General features: G+C 49.3%; 2 protein-coding genes and 1 long non-coding RNA gene across 11 annotated transcripts in view; 1 reads left to right on the plus strand and 2 right to left on the minus strand.

Moving 5' to 3' along the window:
* RALBP1 (ralA binding protein 1) overlaps positions 1-7,760 on the plus strand; it is a 33,222-nt gene extending 25,462 nt beyond the window's left edge. Inside the window, exons 5-10 of one of the 2 annotated variants that reach the window (XM_064150209.1) lie at positions 2,238-2,399; positions 3,252-3,383; positions 3,894-4,001; positions 4,736-4,857; positions 5,202-5,325; positions 6,036-7,760. In XM_064150209.1, coding sequence (XP_064006279.1) covers positions 2,238-2,399; positions 3,252-3,383; positions 3,894-4,001; positions 4,736-4,857; positions 5,202-5,325; positions 6,036-6,311 — 924 coding nt within the window. In that variant the 3' untranslated portion in view covers positions 6,312-7,760. Of the gene's footprint in view, positions 1-2,237; positions 2,400-3,251; positions 3,384-3,893; positions 4,002-4,735; positions 4,858-5,201; positions 5,326-5,974 lie in introns of both variants that reach the window. The other variant, XM_064150210.1, reaches the window with a different exon arrangement.
* Positions 7,761-7,803: 43 nt separating this feature from the next.
* On the minus strand, positions 7,804-9,488 carry LOC135178867 (uncharacterized). Its single transcript, XR_010303766.1, has 3 exons — positions 9,321-9,488; positions 8,689-8,809; positions 7,804-7,929 (listed from the first exon to the last, which is right to left on the minus strand). It is a non-coding gene; the product is annotated as an uncharacterized LOC135178867 (long non-coding RNA).
* Positions 9,489-14,208: 4,720 nt separating this feature from the next.
* Positions 14,209-27,941, minus strand: part of PPP4R1 (protein phosphatase 4 regulatory subunit 1) — an 81,862-nt gene continuing 68,129 nt past the window's right edge. For all 8 annotated transcript variants that reach the window (XM_064150213.1, XM_064150214.1, XM_064150212.1 and 5 more), the window contains 7 exons: positions 25,615-25,800; positions 20,234-20,395; positions 19,409-19,509; positions 18,985-19,105; positions 18,761-18,895; positions 17,378-17,519; positions 14,209-15,484 (listed from right to left, as the gene is read on the minus strand). In XM_064150213.1, coding sequence (XP_064006283.1) covers positions 15,321-15,484; positions 17,378-17,519; positions 18,761-18,895; positions 18,985-19,105; positions 19,409-19,509; positions 20,234-20,395; positions 25,615-25,800 — 1,011 coding nt within the window. In that variant the 3' untranslated portion in view covers positions 14,209-15,320. The remainder of the gene's footprint in view (positions 15,485-17,377; positions 17,520-18,760; positions 18,896-18,984; positions 19,106-19,408; positions 19,510-20,233; positions 20,396-25,614; positions 25,801-27,941) is intronic.

Genomic DNA, 27,941 nt, shown 5'->3' on the forward strand with positions numbered 1-27,941 from the left:
GAGAGAATTTCCCTGGGCTCTTCATCCAGTAATCATAGAATCACAGGCTGGTTTGGGTTGGAAGGGACCTTAAAGGTCATCTAGTTCCACCACCCCTGCTGTGGGCAGGGACACCTCCTGCTACACCAGGTTACTCAGGGTCCCATCCAGATTGGCTTTGAACATTTGAAGGCTTGGAGCCTGCACGACTTCTGTGGGCAACCTGTTCCAGTGCCTCACCACCCTCATGGGGAAGAATTTCCTCCCAATGTCTGATCTGAATTGAGCTTCTTCCAGATTGAAGCCATTGCCCCTCGTCCTTTCACCACATGTCTTTCTGAAAAGCCCTTCTCCAGCTGTCCTCTTAAAGTGCTGGAAGGCTGCTCTGAGGTCTCCTGGTCATAATTTAGTGACAGTTGAGTAAAGACTAGATGGTTGCTTCATTCTGATAGGCATGCAAGCAGATCTTCCTGGTGGAGTGGGGACTGCACCAGGCTTTGGTGTCTATAGCCAGCTGGCTGGAGGCAAACCACTGACTTTGTTTTCCAGAGGGATCTTGGGGGTTTAGGATTAACTCCCCAATGAACACCATGGAAATACTTAAATGCAGCTCAGAATTAGTCCTGTGCAGAATGGAGACCATGGGGTCTTGCAGAAGACAAGCCACACTCCAGAAAAGCTTGGCTTTATAATGAGGAGGCTGCTGGAGGCCCCACAGCAAAAAGCTTGGGTGGTGTTCTTGGTCGTTTTGCTGCACCAGGCACTTTGTGGCTAGCAAAAGCAGTAACAGGTAATGCAAACCAGCACAGGCCCCCTCATGCTGTGTGGTGAGGGCAGGGGAGGTGCTGACTGAACTCTGAGCTTGCTTTTGGGATAAAAGTGTTTATTTTTGATGGAAGGTGCAGAATCAAATGAATGCCTTGCTGCTGTCTCACATTCAATGCAGTCACAGCTTTTTTCATGCTGCATTAAAGCACTGAGGGATGTTACAGAAAATATGTCCAGGCTTGGGGAGGAGAGAGAAGGCAGCCAGCCCCCAGCCAGGGTACAAGGCAGTTGGTGACCCCGCTGCTGTCACTGCCTTTAGAGTCATAGAATGGCTTGGGTTGGAAGGGACCTCCACAGATCATCTAGACCAACCCCCCTGAACTCAACAGGGACATCCTCCACTAGACTGGGTTCTCAGAGCCTTGTCCAGCCTGGCCTTGAACAGCTTCTGGGACGAAGCCTCACCTTACCTTCCTGGGCAACCTGCTCCAGCGTCATGGTACAGAACTTGCTCCCAACACCCAGTCCAAATCTCCTCCAACCTCAAACCACTGACCTTCATCTTATCACCACCGGCTCCTGGAAACAGTCCCTCTGCAGCCCTCCTGCAGGTCCCCCTCAGGTGCTGGGAGGTGGCTATTAGGTTTCCACTGAGCCCTCTCTCCTCCAGGCTGCAAAACCTCAGCTCCCTCAGCCTGTCCTCAAAACAGAGTGAAAAAAGGAAGATTTTGGATAAAAAGTACCAGTGAGGGAAAGGATTATGGTAGGTTACGACGTTCAGCATGAAAATGCCTCAGATAGAGAGGTAAGAGTGAAGTGATTCCTTGGTGCCAGCACTGGCTCATTTAAAGTATCATTTTTAATCCAGATGTTAGGGTTTCAGTACAAATGAAGGTGACTGCTCCTCAGAAGGGCCTGTTAAAGGCTGCTCTGTTCCATGTCAGCTTCACAGATAGAGGCAAGGTAGCCAGTTCTGGGCCCACCAGTTCAAGGGAGACACAGACTACTTGAGAGAGTCCAGCACAGAGCCACAAAGATGGTGAAGGGAATGGAACACCTCTCTTAAAAGGAGAGCCTGAGTGAGCTGGGGCTCTGCTGCTTGGAGGAGCCTGAGAGGTGACCTCATCAGTGTTTATAAAGATGTAAAGGTGAGTGCCAGGAGGATGAAGCCAGGCTCTGCTGGGTGATGCCCAGTGACAGAACAAGGGGCAATGGGTGGAAGCTGAGGCATAGGAAGTTTCATTTAAACATGAGGTGGAATTTTTTCCCTGTGAGTGTGGCAGAGCACTGGAACAGGCTGCCTTGGGGGTTGTGGAATCTCCCTCTCTGGAGCTATTCAAAACCCACCTGGATGCCTTCCTGTACAATCTGGTCAAAGTGATCCTGCTCTGGATGGGGGGTGGATTGGATGAGCTTTGGGGGTCCCTTCTAGCCCCTGACATTCTCTGACCACATCCCCTTACCCAGTCCTTTGTCTCCTTCCCTTGCAGATCAGTAACCGTGTCCTGTATGTGTTTTTCACACACGTCCAAGAGTTCTTTGGGAACATCACCCTGAAGCAGGTGACAAAACCTCTTCGCTGGTCGAACATGGCAACAATGCCAGCACTTCCAGAAACACAGGAGAGCATCAAGGAAGAAATCAGGAGACAGGTTGGCAGTTACTTGAGTGCTTCTCTTTGTCTTTGCCTGGACTTTGAGCCATTCAGTAGTAAATTGCCACAAGCTTGTAATACACCCCTGAATTCTATCCCAGTCGTCCTTCAGTGGAGACCACTGGGAGGAAATTGATGATGGCTCTTTGGGTCCCTTCCAACCCCTAATATCCTGTGATGGTCTTCCCCATGTCAGGTGTAGAAAGCTGTTGTGGCCTTGTGATTATTACAGCAGAGTGTTTTTCATGGATTGTCTTGTCCTGGAGTTCAGTACTTTTATCATGGCAGGAGAATGTGTGGAAGAGAGTAGTTTCTTATGTATTGCTCCTCAGATAGTGTGCTGAGCATATGCTAATGCTTGTTGCTCAGCATGCCAGGCTCTGAGAGCCAGAATTCCAAGCTTCTTGCCAGGAACTATAGAATTGTTTAGGTTGGGAAAGACCTTTAAGGTCATCAATTCCAACCATTAACCCAGCACTGCCACTTTGCCACTAAACCACGTCCCTCAGCACCACATCTATACAGCTTTTAAATCCCTCCAGGGCCAGAGACTCCACCATGTCCCTGAGCAGCCTGTTGCAGAGTTTTACAACCCTTCTGGTGAGGAAGTTTTTCCTAATGTCCAACCTAAACCTCTCCTGGTGCAACCTGAGGCTGTTTCTTCTTCTACTATCCCTTGTTCCTCGGGAGACCAATCCCCACTTGCCTCCATTCTCCTTTCAGGGAGGTGTAGGGAGTCAGAAGGTCTCTCCTCAGCCTCCTGTTCTCACAAAGCCAACCTCATGTTTCCTTTTCAGTCTGCCCTGCCATGACATGTCACAGACACTCATTTCTTTGGCACCATTTCTAGGAATTCCTCCTGAACTGTTTACACAGAGACTTGCAGGCAGGGATAAAAGACCTATCCAAAGAAGAGAGACTCTGGGAGGTGCAAAGAATTTTAACAGCTCTTAAGAGGAAACTAAGGGAAGCAAAGAGACAGGTGAGTAACTTTTTTATTGGCCAAATATCTGTTTTGTGACCATGCTGAGGCACCACTTAGATCAAAGTCTAGTCTAAAGCTCCCTCTTTTAGCTTAAAACCATCACGCCTCATCCTGTCACAACAGGCCCTGCTAAGAGGACTGTCCCCATCTTTCTTATCAGCCCCTTTAAGTACTGAAAAGCCACAAGAGGGTCTCCCTGGAGCCTTCTCCAGGATGAGCAGCCCCAACTTTCTCAGCCTGTCCTCACAACAGAGGGCTTCCAGCCCTGGGATCATTTTTGTGTCCTGCAGTAGCAAAAGGAATTGTTTGAAGCCTGAAGGTTACCAGACTTCAGAACCAACTGTCTCATGTCCCAGAGAAGGCACCAGACCTTCCTGAACACTTCCGAGACAACCAAGCTGGTGCTTCTAAATTGGGAAAATGCTGCTGCTCAAATAAAAGCATTCTTTTTCAGTCAGAGTGACTGGGAGGGGCATCCTTTGAACAGGTGTCCTCTTCCCCTGGCAGGAGTGTGAGACCAAGATTGCACAGGAGATCGCTAGCCTTTCCAAGGAGGATGTCTCCAAAGAGGAAATGAATGAGAATGAAGAAGTCATCAACATTCTGCTGGCACAGGTAGGTGGCAAGCATTTGCCTCTTGGCACGTTTTTGTTCCTCATCTCTCAGAAATATTAAACCCTCTCTTGTTCCTGATGTGACTGAAGAGAATTCTGTTCCCTCTGACGGGAAATGGAAGGCTTAAAGGGATCTCTCTGTGTCCATTCGAATGCAAGGCTATGTGGTAGTGATCAGTAAAGCAGGGAGGGAAGCCAGGCTGAGCAGACAGCAGAAAGGAGACACTGTGCAGCAGCAGGAAGGCATAGCTTTGTTGTGTCTGTCATTAGAAAGCACTTCCCAGTCCAACCAGTTTGAATACTGCTACCTGCTTGCTTCCCTGCTGATCAAAGGAAGCAAGGCAGCTGTTGTGGCTTCTCCGCCTTCCTCTGCTTCCCTCAGTAGCTTTGATGCTCTCCCCCCCTGCACTACCCTGCCCCATCTTCAAAGATCTGTTTTGTAATTCAGGTTTTCTCCTGCTTTCACTGAGTTATTCCCCTGTGATTTAAGGAAATCAGGAGCCAAATGTGGTGGCATTTAGTGTGTCATCTCCACAGCTACTCTGCACAGCCATCGTCTGCTGGGCTCAGAGCTGGCATTGTTGGGTTTCAGCTTGGATTCGCTTTGAGATCTTGATGAATCAAGATTCAAAGCAGGCACGGGACTGCTTCTGCTCAAAGTGTTTCAGAGACCAGCAGCATCTGGCTCTGAGGGTGTGATGCTCAGTCACGAAGTGAAGCAATTGCACGTTGCAGGAGAACGAGATTTTAACGGAGCAGGAAGAGCTGCTGGCCATGGAGCAGTTCCTCCGGAGACAGATTGCCTCGGAGAAGGAGGAGATCGACCGGCTCCGAGCTGAAATAGCTGAAATACAAAGGTAAGGGGGGAGGGCAACTGCCTCACCACAGCCTCTCAAGTGCACCCCCACTCTGCTGCAGCTATAAACTGCACTGAAAAGCTGCCCCCCGTGAACAGCACACACAAAAGCCACCTCTGTTTACTGACAGCCCTGAAAGTGCGACCCTTCTGGGGATGTTCTTTGTTAGACCTCTGCGCTAAAAAGCATCCCTCTAGGAAACCATCAGTTTATTAAATGAGACGTCGATAGGAGGTTCTGGGTTTTGTCTTTGAAGCTGTTGGAGGTGATGCAGTGAGTTTAATTCTTTTATGCTGCCACAGCTCTGGCAGGGCTTCAGTCAAGGTTTATCCTTGGTCTTTCAGTCGCCAGCAGCACGGCCGGAGTGAAACCGAGGAGTATTCTTCTGAGAGCGAAAGCGAGAGTGAAGATGAGGAGGAACTGCAGGTCATTCTGGAGGATCTGCAGAGGCAGAATGAGGACCTAGAGGTGAGATTTCACAGGATGTTAGGGGTTGGAAGAGACCTCAGGAGATCGTCAAGTCCAACCCTCTTGCAGGATCATAGAATCTATTGCAGGTCACACAAACACATCCAGACAGGGCTGGAAAGGCTCCAGAGAAGGAGATTACACAACCTCTCTGGGGAGCCTGTTCCAGTGCTCTGTGACCCTTACAGTAAAGAAGTTCTTCCTCATGCTGAGGTGAAGCTTCCTATGCTGTAGTTTACATTCATTTCCCCTTGTCCTGTCATGGGGCACAAGTGAGCAGAGGCTGTCCCTGTCCCTTCCTGACCCTCAACCTTCTCATCAGGCAGTCCTCCAGTCCCTTCATCGTCCTTGTAGCCCTCCTTTGACTCTCTCCAGTAGATCCCTGACCCTCCTGAACTGAGCAGCCCAGAACTGGATGCAGTATTCTAGGTGGGGCCTTACTAGAGCAGAGGGGTAAGAGAAACACCCTCAGTCTGAGTCTTTGTATTAATTAGAGCTCCTCTCCGTGGTAGTTCAGGCTGTGCAGTGGTGTTTGCATCAGTTCTGCCTACAGCCCCATGTGCTCTGTGTTTAAGTCCCTGGTGCTGAAGCCCAGGTTGCTATGAGTTAACAGCAGAGCTTCATTGTGCTGTGCCAAATGTGTCCCCAGCTCCAGCCAGAGCCCTCCTCTGTCAGAAGGAGCCCTGACCTTTCCTTTCCTTGCTCCAAAGATAAAGAACAACCACCTGAACCAAGCGATCCACGAGGAGCGTGAGGCCATCATCGAGCTGCGGGTGCAGCTTCGCCTGCTGCAGCAAGCGAAATCGGAGCAGCAGGTGCAGGAAGAAGAGGAGCCAGAAAAACGTGGGGGTGGTCCTCAGCAGCAGCAACAGCAGCAAAGAGACACTGTCCTGGAGACAAAAGCAGCCAAAGAGCAGCCAAAAGCAAGCAAGGAGCAGCAGGTGAAGCCATCGCCGAGCAAAGACAGGAAGGAAACTCCGATTTGATCTGGCTCCTCAAACATGCATTAAACAAAGCAAACTGTGCGAATTACTGTACCGGGAGGCAGAGTGCACAAAAGGAATTGCTGGCTGTGTGCATTCTGTAAAGGAACCTTGCTTTTTGAGCCCTGGAGAGTGCTGTCTCCCACGCTTGTGGCTTCTACTCATCAGGCTCAGGTGAGTCTGGAGAGGCCAGAAGAGTTTTCCAGTTAGTAACGGATTCTTTCCATTCTGGTTTCCTTCAGGTGATTTGAAATACTTCAGTAGCCCTTTTATTTGAAACCAGAATCATTTTCCTTCCATTCTTTGGAGCACAATTGGAAGAAGAGCTCAGTAAATTAAAAAAAAAGCCCACCCACACCTCCTAATTATTTGCCTTGTGGATCTCTTCATCCTCATTCACCATTCTTTCTGCTTCTTAACCTTGTCACTTCTTGCTTGTGCCTTTTGATACCTTTTTGATGCAGATTATATATACAAGGGAGCTTTAAATTGATTCTGGGTTGGCTGAGAAGGTGGGAGACTGGGGGCTTTGACCCCAACATGCCCTTAAGCTTCGTTATTTTTGTGTTCTGAGATGTACTGAATAAATGTAAACCACTTGAGAGATGTTATTTATGTCCCTGTACCACAGAAATGTTCAGCGAGAGCGCTTTGGTGTCTTCTGGCACCATAGGTGAGCCATGAAGTCATTTATAAACCACCCTCATCAACTCACCCCCAGTGTCCGTGCTGCTGCTTCCTCCAGTGTTGGTGAGTCCCTCGGAGAAAGCCCCCAGGGGTGCTTCAGGCAGCGGTAGGGAGGGGTTGTGTTGCTTCAGCCCTGCCTGCCCAAGCAATACAGCCTTTCCCTCTGCAGAAATGCACCGGGACCTTTCCAAACCAGCCTGAGGAACAGCACCAAGGAGCGGGGTTGGGGTTCGCCCGCAGCCCACCCTCCTCCCCTTGGCACTTGCTCTCGGGGTTGGCCGTTTCTGCCCAGCGCCAAGCCTGCAGCCAGGCTGAGGGAGAGGCTGGCTGCTCTTCCAGCCTCCCACCCGGCCAGCAGCTCCCCCAGGCGGCTGCGTTCTCCCTTCCTGCCCTCTCTCCATTGCACTGCCGCGCCTCGTTGGCCATGACCTGGGTTTGTACAGCCGCTGCTTTGATACGCGAAGAGAAACCAGCACAGTATTTTTGTAACATTTGAGGACAAAAAAAAAGAGTTTATAAAGACAAAACTGCGTCAGCTGGATGTGACATTCTCCTCCCTCACCCTCCTTACGCACATTTTGTATTTGCTGGCAATAGTCCAACCTCTTTTCTGGCTTTGATGAGTTAATTCACACTAAAATTCCTGGTGGACCGGCACGGATTTTTCTTTTCTCTAATGGTCTTCAGATTCTCTCTCTCAGTTAACTTTTATTTTGTTAGGATTGTATTTATCAAGCCAATAAATTCAACAACAGCCATTTGAAAGGAGTTTCTAATTGCTCTCTATGTTGTACCATAAATGACAGGTGGTTGGCTTGGGTACCTACCTGCAAGGTGGTTCTGTGACAAATCAATCCAGGGTTTCTCAGTCCCTTTTCCCTGAAAGAGCATTGCCTGCTGCTGCTGCCAAGCAGAGAAAGCTTCCCTGGCGGAGCTGGAAAGCAGAGTTCCTCCAGTTAAATTACAGATGGTAACAATTTGCTTCACTGGTAAGAGAGTTAAACCAAAAGGGAGACTTAGAAGAACTTTTTTACTCTGAGGGGGGTGAGGCACTGGCCCAGGTTGCCCAGAGAGGTGCTAGAATCAGAATCATCAGTGCTGGAAGGGACCCCAAGGATCATCTAGTTCTAACCCCCTGCCATGGGCAGGGACACCTCACACTAGATCAAGTTGCTCAAAGCCAACTCCAGACATGAGGTTTCCATCACCTCACTGAGCAACCTGTTCCAGTGTCTCACCACCCTCATGGAGAAGAACTTCCTAATGTCCAATCTGAATCTCCCCACTTCTAGTTTTGCTCCTTTCCCCCCAGTCCTATCACCACCTGACACCCTAAAAAGTCCCTCCCCAGCTTTCTTGTAGTCCACTTCAGATGCTGGAAGGCCACAATAAGGTCTCCTCAGAGCCTTCTCTTCTCCAGCCTGGACAGTCCCAAATCTCAGTCTGTCTCAAGAAGTCCCCTCACTGAAACCATTCCAGGGTAGGTTGGGGCTTCAGCTCTAGTTGAAGGTGTCCCTGCTGAGTGCAGGAAGTGGGACTAGATGACCTTTAAAAGTCTCTTCCAGCCCAAACCAGTCTGATTTCAGCTGTGAAGGTACAACCCCATCCCAGTCACACTACTTCCAACACATGAACTCCTGTGACCCTAGAATGCACTTCAGGTGTTGCCATTGGAGCCTCCTGAGGTACTTACAGCAGCTGCAATCAGATCCTCAGTTTCAAAACACCTGAAAGATGTTGCTTTGGAATTTCCCTTCCCATTCTTCCACAGGACTCATCCAGCAGGTATGGAAAGAACTCCTATAGAGATGAAGCTGAAGTGCAAGTCCATGCTGGTCAAATCAAGCTCACAGCATTAGCAGGGAAGCCAGACAGCCCCAGGAGAGGCCCCGGGGGCAGGTGGTTCAAGGCAGTGACAATCTCTGAGCCATGGCTAAAACCAGCCCTTTGCCAGAGACCCTCTGAGCTGGAGGCTCCCAATGACATGTCTGAGCTGCAGCATTCCAGCCATTACCTCCCATAGCATCCACAGGTCCTGACATGAGGCCAGCTTCATGAACTCCAAAGACAGCTTGAAGCATTACCTAAGTCAAGCTGTCATTTAAACATCACACTGATGGGGCTCTGAGCAACCTCGGCTAGCTGCACGCAGCTGTCCCTGCTAACTGCAGTGGGGGGTGGGTTTGGACTAGATGACCTTGAAAGGTCCCTTCCAACCCCAAACATTCTGTAATGTCAAGCTGCCAACTGGGCAGCTTGTCTGTCCCCAGTGCAGCAACAGGCCCTCTGTCAGAGCCCCTGGATGGACCCAGCAGCCTCACTTACCCGTGCTGAGATGAAGAACCAGCACCCTGCAGCACTAATCCTGCTCTTCTGGACGTCACAAAACTTGGTGACAGTTCAGTGTAGTCCATCTGCTTTCCTCTTCAAAGTGTTTCCACCACAGAGGATTGCTTCAGATGAGGCTTCAGCAGGATGCTAGGACAGGAGACAACTACGTACCTTAAGTGTTCTTAGAGCCCTTTGCAACACAAGCCTGGATCAGCTTTTACCATTACCAGCTGGAAACCCAAAGCAGCACCATGTGAACTCCCTGGGGCTACGACACCAGCAGCCGGGTGTGGGACCTTGCACTTGCCTTGTTGAACCTCATGAGGTTCACACAGGCTCACTTCTCCAGCTTGCCCAGGTCCCTCTAAGTGGCATCCTGTCCCTAAGATCAGCTGGACTGTAACTGGCCTGTTCTTCTGCTCTTATGATGAACACAGGATCGTGCCCACAGGGGCAGGAGTTTGTGCCACAGCTACCTGGGGACATGCAAGACACAACACCTGGACTGCCAGGCATCAGCCATGGCTTGGTTAAAAGCAAAGCAGCACCTGGATGGTTCCAGACACTTGCTGGGTTTATTGGTGTGAAATTGACGTGCAAGTGTGGTGAACAAACAGCCCTACCAAAGCCTGACAGGTGTCTGGGGAGGAACACCTGAAGACAGAGCCTGCTGTGAAGAATAGCAAGCAGGAGAAAGGCAGCGAGGGCTGCAGGCAGGAGAAAGGCAGCGAGGGCTGCAGGCAGGACATAGGGAAAAAAGGATTTCCCATAAAGCAGCTCCAGGCTGAGCAAGCCAAGAGATTAACTGTGAAGGAGTGATTTGGGATTCCACCAAGGAGAGGAGAGGATGAGCTCTGACACTGGTGCTGGAAGCTGTGGACCAACAGATGACAATTTGGGAGCCACCTCACTTTCTGCTCCAGAAATCCTGAGCAAACCAGAGATGAGCTACAAAGCTCCTGTCTTGATCCGGGTGAGACACACGCAGGAGGGAACTCACCAGGATCTTTGGCAGCATCCCCAGGCACAGCCCCACCGGGAAGTCAGCTCCCTTTTTTCTCCACTCTTAGCTGAGAGTCATGCTTCCTCAGAGGCCAGCTCCTTAGGGAGAAGCTGAAGGCTGAATTCACCTGCAGGAGAAAACTCCCTGTCAGAGCTCAGCAAGAGCCAGCACAGCCCTCAGGCTGTACAGCAAACACTTATGGGCAAGGCTGAGAATAAAGCCAAGGCTTTGCCTTCCTGTCACTTCTTGGGAAACACCAAAGGAAGTAGGAAAGAGGCAGAGGCCAGGGGAATTCAGGCACTCTGCTACTGGAAACAGCAGAAAGAAATGTCACCTGCAGGCCTGGGCCCAGCTCTGCAGTCCTCAGCACAGAAGACATGGATCAGAGCAGGGCCAGGGCCAGAGGAGGCCAAAGCAATGATCTGAGGGCTGGAACCCCTCTGCTGTGAGGCTGAGTTGGAGTTGTTCAGCCTGGGGAAGAGAAGGCTCCAGGAAGACCTTCTTGTGGACTTTCAGTACTTAAAGGGGACAAGCAGAAAGCTGGGGACAGACTTCTTAGCAGGGCCTGTTGTGACAGGACAAGGGGTGATGGTTTGAAACTCTAAGAGGAGAGATTCAGGCTAGAGAGAAGGAAGAAACTTTTCACACTGAGGGTGGTGAAACATTGAATCGGACTGCCCAGAGAGGAGGTAGAAGCTCCAACCCCTGGAACCATTCCAGGTCACGGGCTCTGAGCAAGTTGATGTCCCTGCTGACTGCAGGGTGGTTGGACTAGATGACCTTCAAAGGGCCCTTCCAACCCAAACCATTTTGTGGTTGAAGGAAAAACCTCAAACTCTTCCTCAGATTCACAGACCTGCAGCAGTACTGAAGAAAAAGAGATACCACAGGACGTTAGGGGTTGGAAGGGACCTCTGGAGATCAGAGCAGGACCATAACCTAGTGCAGGTCACAGAGGAATGCATCCAGGTGACTCCACAACCTCTCTGGGGAGCCTGCTCCAGTGCTCCATGACCTTTACAGCAAAGAAGTTCTTCCTCATGTTGCTGTGGAACTTCCTATGCTGTGGTGTACATCCATTGCCCCTTGGCCTATGACAGGGCAAGTGAGCAGAGGCTGTCCCTCTCCCTGCTTCCTGACCCAAATAAAACATAACAGAATAGGGAAGATCTGCCTCACTTTTCAGCTTAAAGGTGTTGGACATTAAATAAGTGGGAAACAGCTCAAGGGATCACCTAGAACCCTTCAGCTCACTGGATTTGGGGAGCAGGACCAGAACTAGGTTGGGCTATGCTCATTCTGGATTTCTCTCATAGAATGTTAGGGGTTGGAAGGGACCTCTGGAGACCATCCAAGTCCAACCTAATACTCCTCCAGTGAATGCTGCAACTCCACAGTTAGAAGGTGACCTGAAGCATGCTCTGGTCTGGCCAGAACTGACCCCATCCACCTCAGAGATCACACAAATGACCCAAGAGCCATTCAGCTGTCTCTACACTGAGTCAAAGCACCGCTGAAGGGGTTTACACACCCTGCAGAAAATGCAGCAATCAGCTGCACTTGGAGCTGTGCTTCTGACACGGGAATCACCTGCGCTGCAAGAGCACTTGGGCCTGCTGCCTGCTCTGTATGGCAGCAGGGAGAGCTCAGAAGCCCTCCTGCCTGAGGAGTCTGCTTGCTCACAGCCTCTAAGGGTTTGTGTGTGGGCAATTACCAGAGAACACAAGGAATAGGGGACAGGGATCTGCTGGGGAGGGTCCAGCAGAGAGCTACAAGGACGATTAGAGGACTGGAGCAGTGCCTGATGAAGAGAGGCTGAGGGACCTGGGGCTGTTCAGTCTGGAGAGGAGAAGACTGAGAGGGGATTTGATAAATGTTTATAAGCATCAGAGGGCTGGGGGTCAGGAGTAGGGGGGACAGGCTCTGCTCCCTTGTTGCCTGGGATAGACAAGGAGCAATGGGTCTAAGTTGCAGCAAAAGAGGTTCTGCCTCAGCACAAGGGGGAACTTCTTTACTGTAAGGGTTACAGAGCACTGGAACAGGCTGCCCAGAGAGGTTTTGGAGTCTCCTTCTCTGGAGACTTTCAAGGCCTGTCTGGATGTGTTCCTCTGTGATCTGTGCTAGATTGTGTGGTCCTGCTCTGGCAGGGGGGTTAGACTCGATGATCTCTTTGGGTCCCTTCCAACCCCTAATATCCTGTGAAAGAAAACCTGAGGAGGAGACTGCTGTGCCACAGGATCCTCTGAGCTGGGCACAGAGCTGCCTTCTCAAAATCTTAAGCTGATTTTGATAGTAACAAAAAAAGAGGACAAGCAGAAAACAAATCTAAAAAAAAAAACCCCAACCCACCAAAGCAAACCCTAAAGTGACCTCAAAACAAACAAACCCCAAACCTCAACCCTGTAAAAGAAGATAACATTAATAGAAGAATTAACTTCCAAAGCCTCAAACCTACCAAGCTCCAAGGCAGACAGGGAGGATTCTGTAACTGAACCACCTCCCTGGCCATGCTGAAGACAGAAGCAGGCCTGTGGGGAGCAAACAGCAACTCCTTGTGTGCTAAAGAAAAGAATGAAACGTTGAGGTCCCATCCTTAGAGATATTTGAGGTCAGGCTTGACAAGACTCTGAGCAACCTGATGATTAGAGGAAGTCCCTGCTCACTGCAGGGGTGTTGGACCAGATTATGTTTAGAGGTCCCCTCCAACCCAAAGCATTTTATGGTTTCCCAGGAGAACAGAGGGAAAAAAGAGGCACTTGCCTGAGGCTGAACTGCCAGGGTATCACCAGCTGAGAAGTGGAAATGTGCTGCCCACACCTGCCAGAGCTGAGGAGCCACAGCCCTTTCGACCTCCTCGGGAAGGTAAGCCTCACAAGTTCCTGGTTCAGCAGGCTGGGCAGAAGGTGACTTGAGTGAGTTGGCCCTGGAAGAGACAGGAGGAGATGTATCAGTCAGAGGAAAGCAGGCAGTGGACTCAAAGCAGTTTGAGCTCTCAATTTGCTGAGCACCTGGACTGAGGTGGATGTTCAGCCTCGCTCTGATGCCATTTCATGCTGGAGGGACAGGGTCTCAAGCACAAGAGATGCCTTAAGGACAGCAAAGTATAAACTGGGGACTGACCTACTGGAGAGCACCACAGGGGAAAGGGACCAGAAGTGGACAGAAGGAAGACCATCAGCCAGCAATGTACCCTTGTGGCCAAGTAGGTCAGTGGCATTCTGGGGTGTATTAGAAGGGCTGTGGCTAGTAGGTGGAGAGGTTCTTCTTCCCCTCTACTCTGCCCTGCTGAGGCTGCATCTGGAATATTGTGTCCCATTCTGGCTCTCTCAGTTCAAAAAGGACATCAGGAAACTGTTTGAGAGTCCAGCTCAAAGCCACAACAATGATGAAGGGAATGGAACATCTTTCTTAGGAGGAGAGGCTGAGGGAGGAGGGAGCTGGGTTTCTGATCTTGGAGGGGTGATCTCATTAATGTTTATGAAGTTGTAAAGGGTGTCAGGAGGATGGAGCAAGCTCTGACCAGTGATGGCCAATGACAGGGCAAGGGGCAATGGATGCTGGCTGGAGCAGAGGAGGTTCCATGGGAACATAAGGAAAAACTTTGTCACTGTTAGGGTGGCAAAGCCCTGGCAAAGGCTGCCCAGAGAGGCTGCGGAGACATCCAAAACCCACCTGAATGCATTCCTGTGTGGCCTGCTCTAGGTGACCCTGCTCTGGCAGAGGAGGTTGGGCTGGATGATCTTTAAGGTCCCTCCTAGCCCAAACCATTCTAAGCTTCTATGACTAAGCAATCTCCTTTCTCCTGCAAAAGATGTCAAAGAATTAAAAAGAGGGGTGGGAAAAAAAACCAAAAACACAAACAAAGGAAAAAAAGGCCACTTAAATGTCAAACTTCTTCTTTTAATGTCTTAAAAAGGTCACAATTTTGCTTTCAATCTTATTAACAAATTTTATTTGGACAAATAGAGAACAACTCATATCACAACAGCTTTAAACAACATGAGTCAAGACTGCAGCCCTCCAAGGGGGCTGACAGATATGTACAGTATGTGAAGGAAAAAAAAAACAACCAACCCTAAAACAACAAAAAAAAACCCCCACCCCACAAAAAAAAACCCCAACAACAAACCCAACAAAACAGTTGCACCTCAAGAGCTGATCATCAAGTTAAAAATACCTGACTCAAAGTATCTGTGCTAATAAATCTTCTTTAGGTCATGACCAGCATGAAAAAAAATAATTAGGACGCAGGTACTCAGCAAAAGTTTTCTGCTAATGGCTACAGCAATATGCTGCATTTAAGGATTAAAATCAAATTCTAGGTTAGTGTTAGCACTGAGCCCTTAAGAGGAAAAAAAAACCCAAATCTCTTCTTTTGCTTCCCTCACCCCCTCCACTGACAAGACATGGAAGCTGTTCCCACTTCAGGGTGTGCCCAGCTGCACACAAATCGAGTCCTTGAATGATTAAAACAAGCCCCCAAAACAACAAACCCAAACTTTTTGAGAGCTAATACTGGAGGTTTTCTTTTTTTTGTTTTCATCCTGGTATAAATTTGCCTTTTTCTGGCCATTTTATCTACCAGCTGCTACAGGAAAAGACTTGCTAACTCCTCTGGGGGAGAAACAAGGCAGGTCTCTGGAAAAACAAACCAAACCCAAAAATCCAAACCCCCAGATCACATCTGTTCTGCAATGACAACGATCTGCCAATTCAAGTTTTCAGTTGTTGAGGAAGACAGAAGATTTAAGGCTTCGGTGGCAAAAAGAATCCTCTGAGCAGTGTTGAGCTAAAAGTCAAAGCTGACACAGGTATGGTTTAACTTCTCTCGACTTAAAAATCCCTGGTTCTTGAGGCTTAGGGTCACATCCACCTCCTCAATCTGGCAAGGAGTCTTGCCTTCCCAAGAGGTTGTCCCAGATCACCCATTTTAGAAGCAAATGAGGAGAGCTGCTGTGAAATCTCTTTATTGATAGCAGGCTGAGGCCCGGTCAGTAAGTGGATGAAGTGGTGCTCATGGCGTCGTCCGCCAGTTTGCTACTGGCAGGGTGGATGCTGGCGAAGTATTTGACATCGTTGTCATCATCCATTTGAAGCACCATGATTGTTTGTTCCACAGCTTCCTGGTGAGAGTTGGCAGAGTTTAGGAAATACTCTGCAAGAGAAAAGGCATAAGAATTACAGCAGGAAGAGACAGGAGGTGCTTCAAGGCAAACCTCAGCAGGCTAGCATGAGGCTCAGGATCTCAGGAGACAAGAACTGCTTGAGAGAGTCCAGCACAGAGCCACAAAGATGATGAAGGGAATGGAGCATCTCTCTTAGGAGGAGAGGCTGAGGGAGCTGGGGCTCTTCAGCCTGCAGAAGAGGAGACTGAGAGGTGACCTCATCAATGTTTGTAACGATGTGAAGGGTGAGTGCCAGGAGGCTGGAGCCAGGCTCTGCTGGGTGATGCTCAATGACAAGACAAGAGGCAGTGGGTGGAAGCTGAGGCACAGGAGATTTCATGGAAACATGAGGATGAATTTTTAGCCTGTGAGGGTGACAGAACACTGGAACAGGCTGCCCAGGGAGTTGTGGAGTCTCCCTCTCTGGGGATATTCAAAACCTGCCTGGATGCCTTCCTGTGTGATCTGGTGTAGGAGATCCTGCTCTGGCAGGGCAGTTGGTCTGGATGAGCTTTCGAGGTGCCTTCCATCCCCTGACATTCTGTGATTCTGAGTCAAAGGGGAATAGCTGAGCAGGCACACACAGAGCCAGAGAATCCTTTGGGTTGGAAAGGACCTTCCAGATTGTTGACTCCAACCACTATCTAACTCTGCAAAGGCTGATGTCAAAGCATGGCCCTCAGCACCACATCTCTTTGGCTTTTAAATGCCTCCATGGATGGGGATTCAACCACCTCCCTGTGCTTCTAACACCCAACTTAAACTACCCCTGTTGCAATTTGAGGCCCTTTTCACTTTCCTCCTTCCACTTCTTACTAGGGAGAAGAGACCAACCCTAACCTCACTCCAACCTCTTTCCACTTCTTACCCTAACCTTGCTCCAACATCCTTTCAAAGAGTCACAAGCAAGAAGATCTTCCCTGAGTATCCTCCCTAGGCTGAACAAGCCTGGTTCCCTCAGCTGCTCCTCACCAGACATGTTCTTCAGACCCTTCTCCAGCTTTGCTGCCTTTCTCTGGACCTGCTCCACCACCTCAATGCCTTTCCCATAAGGGAGGGAGCCTCATCTATGCTCTTTTCCTTTCCAGGGCTCTGGACTGCCTGCTGACTGCACTGGAGATGCTTTCCTAAGCAAAGGCTGCAGTTTGAGCGCTGCTTGTCTGATGTCCCTGAGGAGACTGCAGAGAAGCCTCCTTCCCACTGCTACCATAAAACACAAAACCCAAACCTCAGCCATCTCTTCTCCCCCAGTGAGGAAACAGAAGGTGGATTTGTATGGAAGCATTTTCCTTTCTTTTTCTTATCACACACTGCTGGGTTTTGTTTAGTGTGGGTTTTTTCTGAGCAATTACAAGGTAATGAAAGTTGCTGAACAGCTCCTCAGTTGCTAGTTGTTCATTTGTGGTTTCTGAGCCCTGAAAAAGTTCTTCTCCATGAAGGTGGTGAGGCACTGGAACAAGCTGCCCACACAAGTTGTGCAGGCTCCAAGACTGGAAGTATTCCAAGCCAGGCTGGATGGGGCCTCGAGCATCCTCATCTAGTAGGATGTCCTCCTGCCCTTGGTAGGGAGGCTGGAACTAGATGATCTTTATGATGCATTTCAATCCAAACCATTTTGTGATTCTATGGTGACACCTTTTCAAAACAGGGAAAATGGTACTAGAAGGCAGGCAGGAACTCTCAGTTCCTCAGCCCCACTCAACAGTGGCTCTGATGCCACACCAAGGCTAATGGTTTTACCTCAGCCAAGGTAACACCCCACACCAAGGAGACCGCAAAAGCAAACACAACTCATGCCTGATGTCACTTCTTCTTGCCCAGTAGGGAAATGGAGGGACAAAAAGATGCAGAGTCAGCTCACCTCAGCTCTTTCCACCACTAACCTTTCTCTAGAAGGGTTTGCTTTAAGGTTTTTGCAAGCAGCAGTCGAACATTTGGAATCCTGTCAGATGCCAAGTGCAGTAAGTGTGGCAGCAGATGCACAGCAAACTGGTCCATGGGCAGGCAGTCATCTTCAATGATGAACTGGCAAGAAGACAGAAGCAATTTCATTAGATTTCAGCACAGTAGGAAGATACAGTCCCAAGACATCTGAGCTAATAGATTCTATCACCCTCACAGCACAAACCCAGCTTTGTGGTTACCACCAGCTGTAAGATACGGCACAATACCTGGCAGAGGATGAAGCAGGTTGGGGTTAGTTAGAAGCCCACTTGACTTTGTATGAAATCTGGCAACTTCCCTGTTTGTATTGGCTGGTGGTGGTGTTAATCACTGCACCACTTGAGAACAGGGAAGAAATGTAAAAGAGCTTTCCTTCCTTTAGGTGACCCTGCTTTATCAGAGGGGTTGGACTAGGTCATGTCCAGAAGTCCCTTCCAACCCCTGCTACTCTGTGATTCCCAATGCTTTCCAAGATTAAGTTTAGCCTTCGTTTTCCCTAGGCAGTCTATTAAGACAATAAACATCTAATAAACCCAAAAATGTGTTTCTGAATAAGCTCAAAGCTCATTTCTCCAAATACTTCAACAAGCTGCCCCACCTGGGCACCAGTCACATTGGCTCCCAGTCTGCACCTCTGCTATCTCCTCCAAATGAGACCATTTTTCCTTGGAACCTCAGCTGCTAGTTTCAACTTCTCTGCTTATTTTGTTGAGGATATGGTGGGTTTGGCCAAGCTGCATTACTTTGGTACAGACAAATCCCACTGCTTGATTTCAAAAGGGTAATCCAAAAGAGTGATAGGTTCTGCAACATGTTAGAAGAACCTCGCTTCATCTTGAGTAGCAAAGCACCTTCCCAACTGTTGGGTCACAGAGCACTGGAACAGGCTCCCCAGAGAGGTTGTGGACTTTCCTTCTCTGGAGACTTTCAGGCCTGTCTGGATGTGTTCCTCTGTGATCTGTGCTAGATTGTGTGGTCCTGCTCTGGCAGGAGCGTTGGACTCGACGATTATCTTGGTCCCTTCCAACCCCTAACATCCTGTGATCCTGTGAACTCAGGAATTACTTTGCTATGCTTTCATTTCACATCCAACATCAGATCTGGCAACCTGATGTCAAAATGCTAAACTCAAGATGAATTCAAGTTCATGTGTGGGGCAACACTGCAGAAAGCAGCCATGAAAACAAAGCTCTCCCTTGAAAACAAAGCTCTCAGGCACTCATAAAAATAGCAACAAAGGACAGCTGAAGAGCTCCAGTTGCTAACTCCTCTTTGTTCTTACCCCCACAACCCCCAGAGGAAGAACAAAAAAGACACTTCACCTGACATATGAAGATGAAAGTTTGCCGACCAGACCATTTGGGGCATCTGCAGAACTTCTCTACAAGTTCATTGGTGAGGTCTACCACAAAGGTTGATGTCGAAGACACATAGAGCTTTTTCACCATTTCACTGACCTTGAAGAAAGGAGAAGGAACACCCAATGTAGTTCTGAGCACCAACCCCCAGAAGCCTGATTAGCCTGAATTTACTTAGCTTGCTTTACCAGCTTGTAAGAAATACAACGGACAGAGGACACTTTGTCTGCACAGAGGCTGAATGCGATGGGTCGCAAGTAGTCATAAATGTCTCTGGCGCTGTACAGGTCCAGAAGCAGGATCAGTTGCCTATAAGATGGAAGAAGAACAAAAGAGAGTGCATCATAATCAGGAAGGTAGCTTTAACTGGGAATGAGATCATGTACACAACAGCCCTTGCCCAACGTGCAACGCGCAGGCTGCCCAGAGAGGTTGTGGAGCCTCCTTCTCACATGGACACATTCCTGTGCAACCTGCCCTAGGTGGTCCTGCTCTGGCATGGATAATGTCTAGAGGTCCTTTCCAACCCTTAGCATTCTATGGACTGTTCTATGGTTTTAAGATTGGGAAATATCCATGGGAGGAAAACCAAACATGCAGAAAGCGACTCACTCAGCCAGCTCGGCGCGGAAGCGCCAGTTCCTGCTGTTGTCCGTCACCAGGAATTCCTGAAGCTGGTAGAGGTATTCCCGCCTCTTGTCCGGGTGAAGGAGCTGCAACAACGTTACATGAGGGAATGTAGGCTACAGGCAGCATGCAGAACAAGAGCTGTAGCACACAGCTAATGAAACATTTGCTTTGACTCAACAAAAGGGAATCTAGAGCAATGATGTGGCTTTCCTGGGCTAAACCCAACCATGGCTGGGGCTGTGAAATCACAGGGGGCATACTGATGGCAGAATCCGATCCAGACTCTGCTTTTACTCTAGGAAACAAGAGGAGCAAACAACAAAGATGGTATTGATTAGAAAGGGTTTATGATTTCTGGCTTTCAGCTCCAGTTGCAGAAAAACTCCTAAAGATGTTTGAGGGGCTGTAGTAGAAAGGTGAGAGCCATCAAAAATCCTTACACCATCCACTGGTGCCTCTACATTGAATAAGCATGCACAAACCATGGATTCCTACCAATGGGTTGGAAGGGACCTTTAAAGGTCATCTAGTCCAACCGCCTGGCAGTCAGCAGGGACATCTTCAAGTGGAGCAGGTTGCTGACCTGGAGTGGTTCCAGGAATGGGGCTTCTACCACCTCTAGAGTGGCTAAAGCAGGCGCCCCAGAGGAAAGAAAGCAGCAGCAGCAGAGATCTCCTGCAAAGTACACTCTGCTATTCAACAGACAGCTGCATGGGTACTGGTGGGCAGGGGAAAAAGCAAAGCATGAGCAGAGACAAGTTGCAAAACACCTGACTGGACTTGGCCAGGGGCTGAATGCAGACATACCTTCAGGAAGTCGTGCAAGTGTTTAAGCACACCTATCCTGACTTCATCCAGATCCTTCAGGAAGCCATTGAAGACAGGAACCAGATCTACAGCTGTCAGCTGCTCTCCAAGGATGACAGCGAGCTCGTGTATGGAAAACGCCAGCGTCCGCCGAACCTTCCACTGCAACACAAATCCATGGCCTTCACTGGTGCCCCACCTGAGGGGCTCCACTGCTCTGTCCCTCATTTCATTCACACAGCACAGCAAGATTTATATCCTATAGTATTTCAGCTGGCACATTGGAGCTTCCACAATGGAGAAACTTGTGTAAGAGCCACAGAATGGCTTAAGGTGGAAAGGATCCTAGAGATCATCTACTCCAACCTCCCTGCTGTGAGATGCCTCTCAACTAGAGTTGGCTTCAACACCCTCAGGGAAGAGGCATCCACATCTGGGTAGCCTTTTCCAGAGTCCCACCACCCTCATACTGAAGAACTTCTTCCGAAGATCCAGGCTAAACCTCAGCATCAAACCATTCCCCCTTGTCCTGTCGCTAGACACTCCTATGTAAAGTCCCTCTCCAGTTTTCCTTTATGTTCCCTTCAGGAATTAGAAGGTAGCTATAAGGTTCCCCTTGGAGTTGTGTCTTTTCCAGGCTGAACACCCACAGATCCCTCAGCCTATCCTCATAGCAGACAGGCTCCAGCCTTTAGATCTCCTCTGTGGTCCTCCTCTGGACTTGCCCCAACAGTTCTGTGTCTGTCTTGTGCTGGGCACACCAGAGCTGGACGTGGTATTTGAGCTGGAGTCTCAGCAGGCCAGAGTAAAAGGGAAGAATCATCTCTTGCCCTGCTGGCCACACTGCTCTGGATGCATCCCAGGATGGGATCTGCCTTCTGGTCTGCACGAGTGGACTGCTGGCTCATGCAAAGCTTCTCATTGATCAACACCCTCGAGTCTTTTTTTTAAGGGCAACTCTCAACAGTAAGGAAACATTTCCAATAATGAAAAATGTCTTTGCTGTGAGGGTGCCAGAGCCCTGGAGCAGGCAGCCCAGAGAGATTGTGGAGTCTCTTTCTCTGGAGAGATTCCAAACCCACTCGGACACTGCCATCCTGGGCAACCTGCTGTGAGTGACCCTGCTTTAGCAGAAGCTTTGGGCCAGATAATCTCCACAGATCTCTTCTAACTCCCACCATGCTAAAATTCTGTGCTGAGTCAATCTTCATTCAGTGCAATTCTTAGAGTGAGCTCTGAGCAGGCTACAAAGATGATCAGTGGACAGGAGCACCTCTCCTGTGAGGACAGGTTAAGAGAACTGGGGGTGTTCAGCTCCTGGGATATGACAGAGAAGTCTTCCAGGATTTGAAGGGAGCTACAAGACAGCTGGGGAAGGACTTGTTACAAAGGTATGGAGTGACAGGATCACAGAATGTCTCAGATTGGAAAAGACCTTCAAGATCATTGAGTCCAATCATAAGGTTCACACTGACAAGTCCTTGACTAAACCAAATCCCTCAGCACAACTTCTAATCACTGTGAATCACTATGGCTGGAAAGGACCACCAGGATCAGCCAGCCCAACCTTCATCCCAGCAGCCTTCATCACCAGACCATAGTCTCAAGCACCACATCCACTCTCCTTTTAAACACCTCCAGGGATGGTGACTCCACCACCTCCCTGGGCAGCCTGTGCCAGTGCCTGACCACCTGCTCAGTAAAGAACTTCCTCCCAACAGCCAACCTAAACCTCCCAACACAACTTGAGGCCATTTCCTCTTGTCCTATCACTAGTAATTGGGGAGAAGAGACCATTTCCAGCCTCCCTACAACCTCCTTTTAGGTAGTTGGAGAAGGCAGACTGAACAACCCCAGCTCCCTCACCTGCTCCTCATAGTTCATGTTTTCCAGACCTCTCCCCAGCCTCATCGCCCTTCTCTGCACCCCCTCCAGCACCTCAATGTCCCTCCCATACTGTGGTGATGCGAGGTAATGGCTTCAAACTGGGAGAAGCTGAATTGAGATTAGATATTAGGAAGAAATTCCTCCCCATGAAGGTGGTGAGGCACTGGAACAGGTTGCCCTCAGAAACTGAGGAGGCTCCAAGCCTGGAAGTGTTCAAAGCCAGGCTGGATGGAGTCTTGAGCAACCAGTTCTAGTAGGAGGTGTCCCTGCCCATGGCAGGGGGATTGGAACTAGATGACCTTTAAGTTGCCTTCCAACCCAAACCATTCTACGGCATTTCTGATTCAGATTAGACTGGCAATAAAACTCTGGGTAGTTCTGAACACAGAGTAGTCTGGTTTTACTCATGTTTTAAGTTTGCTTGCTGGTTGTTTTTAATGGCAGCAAAAGAGTTTGGAAAATATGAGCAATGGCCACATAGAAAATCACTCACTGCATACCATGAGACTTTCTGCTCTGACAGAACAAGCAGCAAAAGTGCAGGAGAGGTGAAGTTGTCTGAGAACATTTAAAGAAATAAAAAGAGCATCTCCAAAAAAGGAAACCAGGGAGGACTGGGAAACAACTGCAAAGTGCACAAAGTCACCTGCTCACCACCTGACAGCAAGGGAAATGCTGCTGTTTCCAGCACTTGCTTTCAGAGGAGCCATGCTGCATGGTGCTCACGATGTTACTCCCTTATGACTAACTGGATGCAGCCCCAAAAGCCTGGCTGACTCACTGAGCTCCAGACACGTCTGCAGGAGCACAGGTCTACTCACCCCCACCAACACAGCCCAGGTTCTCATAGCTGCAACAACTGGGTAATCATTTTGGGTGGAAGAAACCTTGAAGATCATCAGCTCCAACCACAAACGCAGTACTGCCAAGTCCACCGCTAAACCGTGTCCCTCAGCTTTTCAATCCCTCCAAGGATGGGGACTCCACCACAAACCTGGGCAGCCTGTTCCAGAGCTTGACAACCCTTCCAGGGAAAAAGTTCTCCTAAGGCTCAACCTAAACCTCCCTTGATGCAACTTGAGGCCACTTCCTCTTGTGCCATCTCTTGTTCCTTGGGAGAAGAGACTGACCTTCACGTTGTGACAACCTCCTGTTGTAAAGAGCAAGGTGTCCCCCAAATCCCAAGCACTGCCTTAAGATCAGAAGTGAGCAATGGAAACCAGATACCTCTCCTCACATTCCCACTGGAAATGCCACTCACACTGCTCCATTTCCTCACTAGCTAAGCACACACCCAGCTTCCTCCAAGACACCCATCACAAAATCACTGAGGTTGGAAAAGACCTTTAAGATCATTGAGTCCAACCATAACCCAAGTACCATGATCACTGAACTATATCCTGAAGCACCACATCTACAGCTTCTTGAACACCTCCAGGAGATGGTGACTCCACCACCTCCCTTGCAGCCTGTTCCAACACCTCACCATTTGTTCAGTGAAGAATTTTTCCTAATGTCCAGCCTAAACCTCCCCTGGTGCAATATGAAGTCATTTGTTCTCATCCTGTCACTGGTTACTCCTGGTTACACCAGCCTCACTCCAACCTCCTTCCAGGTAGTTGTAGAGAGCACTAAGATCTCCCCTTAGCCTTCTCCTCTCCAGACTGAACAACCTCAGCACCCTCAGCCACTCCTCATATGACATGACATGCCCTCCAAACCCCTCACCACCTTCAGGGACCTCAACCTCTTTCCTGCACTGTGACACCCAGAACTGAACACAGCACTCATGCCTCACCAAGGCAAGTACAGGGGCACAATCACTTCCCTAGTCCTGCTGGCCACACTGTTGTTGATAAAGGCCAGGATCCTTTGGCCTTCTTGGCCACCTGGGCACACTGCTGGCTCACATTCAACTGGCCACCAGCACCCCCAGACCCTTTTCCACCAGACATCTTTCCAGCCACTCTGCCCCAGGTCTGTAGCACTGTCTGGGGTTGTTGTGACCAAAGTGCAGGAGCCAGCACTTGGTCTTGTTAAACCTCGTTCCGTTGGCCTCAACTGAACCTGTCTAGACCTCTTTGCAGAGCCTTCCTACCCTCCAGCAGAGCAACACTCCTGCCCCAGTTAGTGCTGTCTGCAAACTTGCTGATGGTGCACTCCATCCCCTCAACCCAATCAGAGAACCACAGAATGCTTGGGGTTGGAAGAGACCTTGAAGATCATCTAGTTCCAACCTCCCTGCCGTGACCTCCCTCCCAGGCTGCTCAAAGCATCATCCACCCTAGCCTTGAGTGCCTCTAAGGAGAGGGCACTCACAACCTCCCTGGGCAATCCATTCCCTGACATCAAACCACTGAGAAAGCATCTCACACCAAAGAAAGTGGCAGCTTTCCCCTCTTTCATCCTGATTTTTACTGGAACTCTCAAAACCAGAAGGAAATCCAAAATAATTCCAAGTTTAACGTTCCTAAGCAGAGCTATGTAAATCCATTTCCCTTACAAATCCTTGTTTCTAACTTCAAGGTGGTTGACAAGCTGCAGAAACCTTGATAGGCCCCTCAGTACCTTCAAAACAATGAAGATAGGTAAAGCAAACCTGCTTTCAATTGTATTCCCTTACGTCTTTATAAGCTTCTTCAGGAAAGTCCTAGACATATAGAATTCTAGAATTGTTTTGGTTAGGAAAGACCTTTAAGATCATAGAATCAGTCAGGGTTGGAAGGGACCACAAGCATCATCTAGTTCCATGCCCAGAGACACCCTACCCTAGATCAGCCCAGCCAGAGCCTCATCCAGCCTGGTCTTAAACACCTCCAGCAATGGGGCCTCAACCACCTCCCTGGGCAACCCATTCCAGGCTCTCACCACTCTCATGCTGAACAACTTCCTCCTCATGCCCAGTCTGAATGCACCACCTCCAGCTTTGCTCCATTCCCCCTAGTCCTGTCACTCCCTAAGAGCCTAAAAAGTCACTGAGTCCACTTACACTAGACCAGGCTGTTCAAGGCCTCATCCAGATCAGACTCGAACACCTCCAGGGAGAGGCATCCACAACAGAAAATATCATTATTCATTTTATAAATGAATCATTAATAAAGATATGAAGCAGAAGTGGCTCCAGTATCCAACCCTAAGGGACACTGCTTGTGACTGGCCACCAGCTGTACTCCTTTTCTCAGCTGTCCAGACAGTTTTTAATCCAGCAAAGAGTCCACCTGGCTGTGCCATGGGCTGCAAGCTTCTCAAGAATGCTTTCATTCTCCATACAAATAACTAAATATCAGCAGGAGGAGGTGGAGTCACCATCCCTGGAGGTGTCCAAGAAAAGCCTGGATGAGGCACTTAGTGCCATGGTCTGGTTGATTGGATAGGGCTGGGTGCTAGGTTGGACTGGCTGAGCTTGGAGGTCTCTTCCAACCTGGCTGATTCTATGGTTCTATTAAATCACCCCCCAAGTTGAGCTCACCCCCTGTCAGAGGCTCTGAGCTTACCTGCATGTCAGAAGCCAGTGTCTCATAGGTATCTTTCAGACAGTGCCAGTTCTGTCTGCCCAAGGTGAGTGCCACCCCAGGCAGGCTGTAGGCGCAGTGCTTGGCGATCTCGGTGTCGACAGTTTGTGCGCGGGACGGATCAGTCATGGACAGATACTGATCCAGCAGGGCTTGAGGTACCACATCCTGCGGCGAGAAGAGAGGTCAGTGCTCACACTGCTTCCAACAAGTCTTCCCATGGCCTGCCAAAATTCCAGGGTACTCTGGCAAAACAGGTTTTTTCCCTCCCATACCCCTAGAGTTATTTAATTACAATCTGTTAATAAGAATGCAAAACCTGTCTGCTTCCTAAGTTCCTCCACAGAAAGGGTGACCTGAGTGGGAGCTGCCTGCACAGCCACAGACCAACACAGCAGAGGAGTGGGTGGATCGCTGTCTGCTCTGGCAGAGCAGGAGATTCAAGGGCTCTATTTTACCTTTCTGCACCCACCCGGGCACACAGGCTCTGCAAATCACTAAATCACAGAACAGTGGGGGTTGGAAGGGACCTCTGGAGATCATCCCAACCCAGCCCTGCTGCCAGAGCAGGTTCACCTACAGCAGGTTGCACAGGACAGCATCCAGGTAGGTCTGGAATGACTCAAAGGATAGAGATCCCAATGCTTCTCTGGGCAGCCTGTTCCAGTGCTCTACCACCCTCAATGGAAAGAACTTTCTCCTCACATTTAGATGGAACTTCCTGTCTCCAACTTTGTGTCCATTACTCTTTGTCCTGTTGCTGAGCACCACCAAAGAAACACTGGCCCCATCCTCCTGACACCCATCCTTTAAATACTTATAAGCACTGAGAATATCCCCCCCTCTGTCTTCTCTTGACAGAGAGAGTGATTGGCATTGGAATGGACTGCCCAGGGAGGTGGTGGAGTTGCCATCCCTGGAAGCGTTCAGGAGAAGCCTAGATGAGGCACTTGGTGCCATGGTCTGGTTGACTGGCTAGGGCTGGGTGCTAGGTTGGACTGGATGATCCTGGAGGTCTCTTCCAACCTGCTTGATTCTATGAGTCTATGATTCTCTTCTCTAGGCTGAACAGCCTCAGGTCCCTCAGCCTTTCCTCACAAAAGAGATGTTTTCATCCCCTCATCTTCACAGCCTTTTACTGTATCCTCACAAGCACTTCCCTATCCTTGAACTAGTGAGCCCAGCCAACACGTTGGCCATGTGTTGAAATTGGCCATTTTAACACATCAGTACAAATAGGCAGAATAGTAAATGATGAGATTTACTCAAAAATCATTTTCCTATTCTTACCAGAATCTTGGGGAGGTCAGGAGGGAAAAAAAAAGCTAAATTAAAATGTGTTGGGGGGGTAAGAAATGGGGAAGGACAAAAGAGAGAGTGTTCAATATTGCTTCCAAACAGTCAGCAGGAAGCAAATAGGCTCTCCAGAGACAAAGATCTCTGGTGAAGAACAGTCCTTCAGCCTAGAGATGAGAAGGCTCCAGGGAGACCTTAGTGCAGCCTTCTACTATTTGAAGTGGGCTAAAGGAGAGCTGCAGAGGGACTTTTTACAAAGGCATGGACTGACAGGATGAGAGGTCATGGGTTCAGACTGGAAGAGGCTACATAGAGTGGACAGAAAAAAGAAATTCTTCCCCATGAGGGAGGACACAATGAAATACAGCACCCAGAGAAATGTGGAGGCTTCAAGCCTGGCAGCATTCAGAGCCAAGTTAGATGGGGCCTTGGGAAACCTGGAATGGTAGGAGGTGTCCCTGACCATTGCACAGATGATTTTAGTGAAGCCTTCAACAGTTTCTCCCAGCATCCTCTTGGAGGCAGCGACTGCTTGTGGCTTGGATAGGCACACACTACACTGGGTTAAGAACTGGCTGGCTGGGCCCAGAGATGTGTGGTGAATGGACTTAAATCCAGTTGTTAATCTGTTACTAGTGGTAGTCTGTCACTAGTGGTGTCCTTCAGGGCTCAGTACTGGGGCCAGTTTCCTTTAACACCTTCATCAATGAGGTAACTGAGTGCACCTTTAGTAGGTTGGCACCAAATTGGGTGGGAGTGTTGATCTGCTTGAGGGTAGCAAGGCCCTGCTAAGACATCTGGCCAGGCTGGATCAGTGGACTGAGGTCAGTTGTATGAGGTTTACCATGGCCAACTGCTAGGTCCTGCACTTGGGTAACAACAACCCCATGAATGCTCCAGGTTTTAGCAGTGTCTGGAAGGCTGCTCAGTGGAAAAGGATGTGAGGGTGCTGGTGAACAGCTGGTTGAACATGAACCAGCAGTGTGCTTGGGTGGCCAAGGTTAACAGCAACC

This window comes from Pogoniulus pusillus, chromosome 10 (assembly GCF_015220805.1).
Source record: "Pogoniulus pusillus isolate bPogPus1 chromosome 10, bPogPus1.pri, whole genome shotgun sequence".
NCBI lineage: Eukaryota > Metazoa > Chordata > Aves > Piciformes > Lybiidae > Pogoniulus > Pogoniulus pusillus.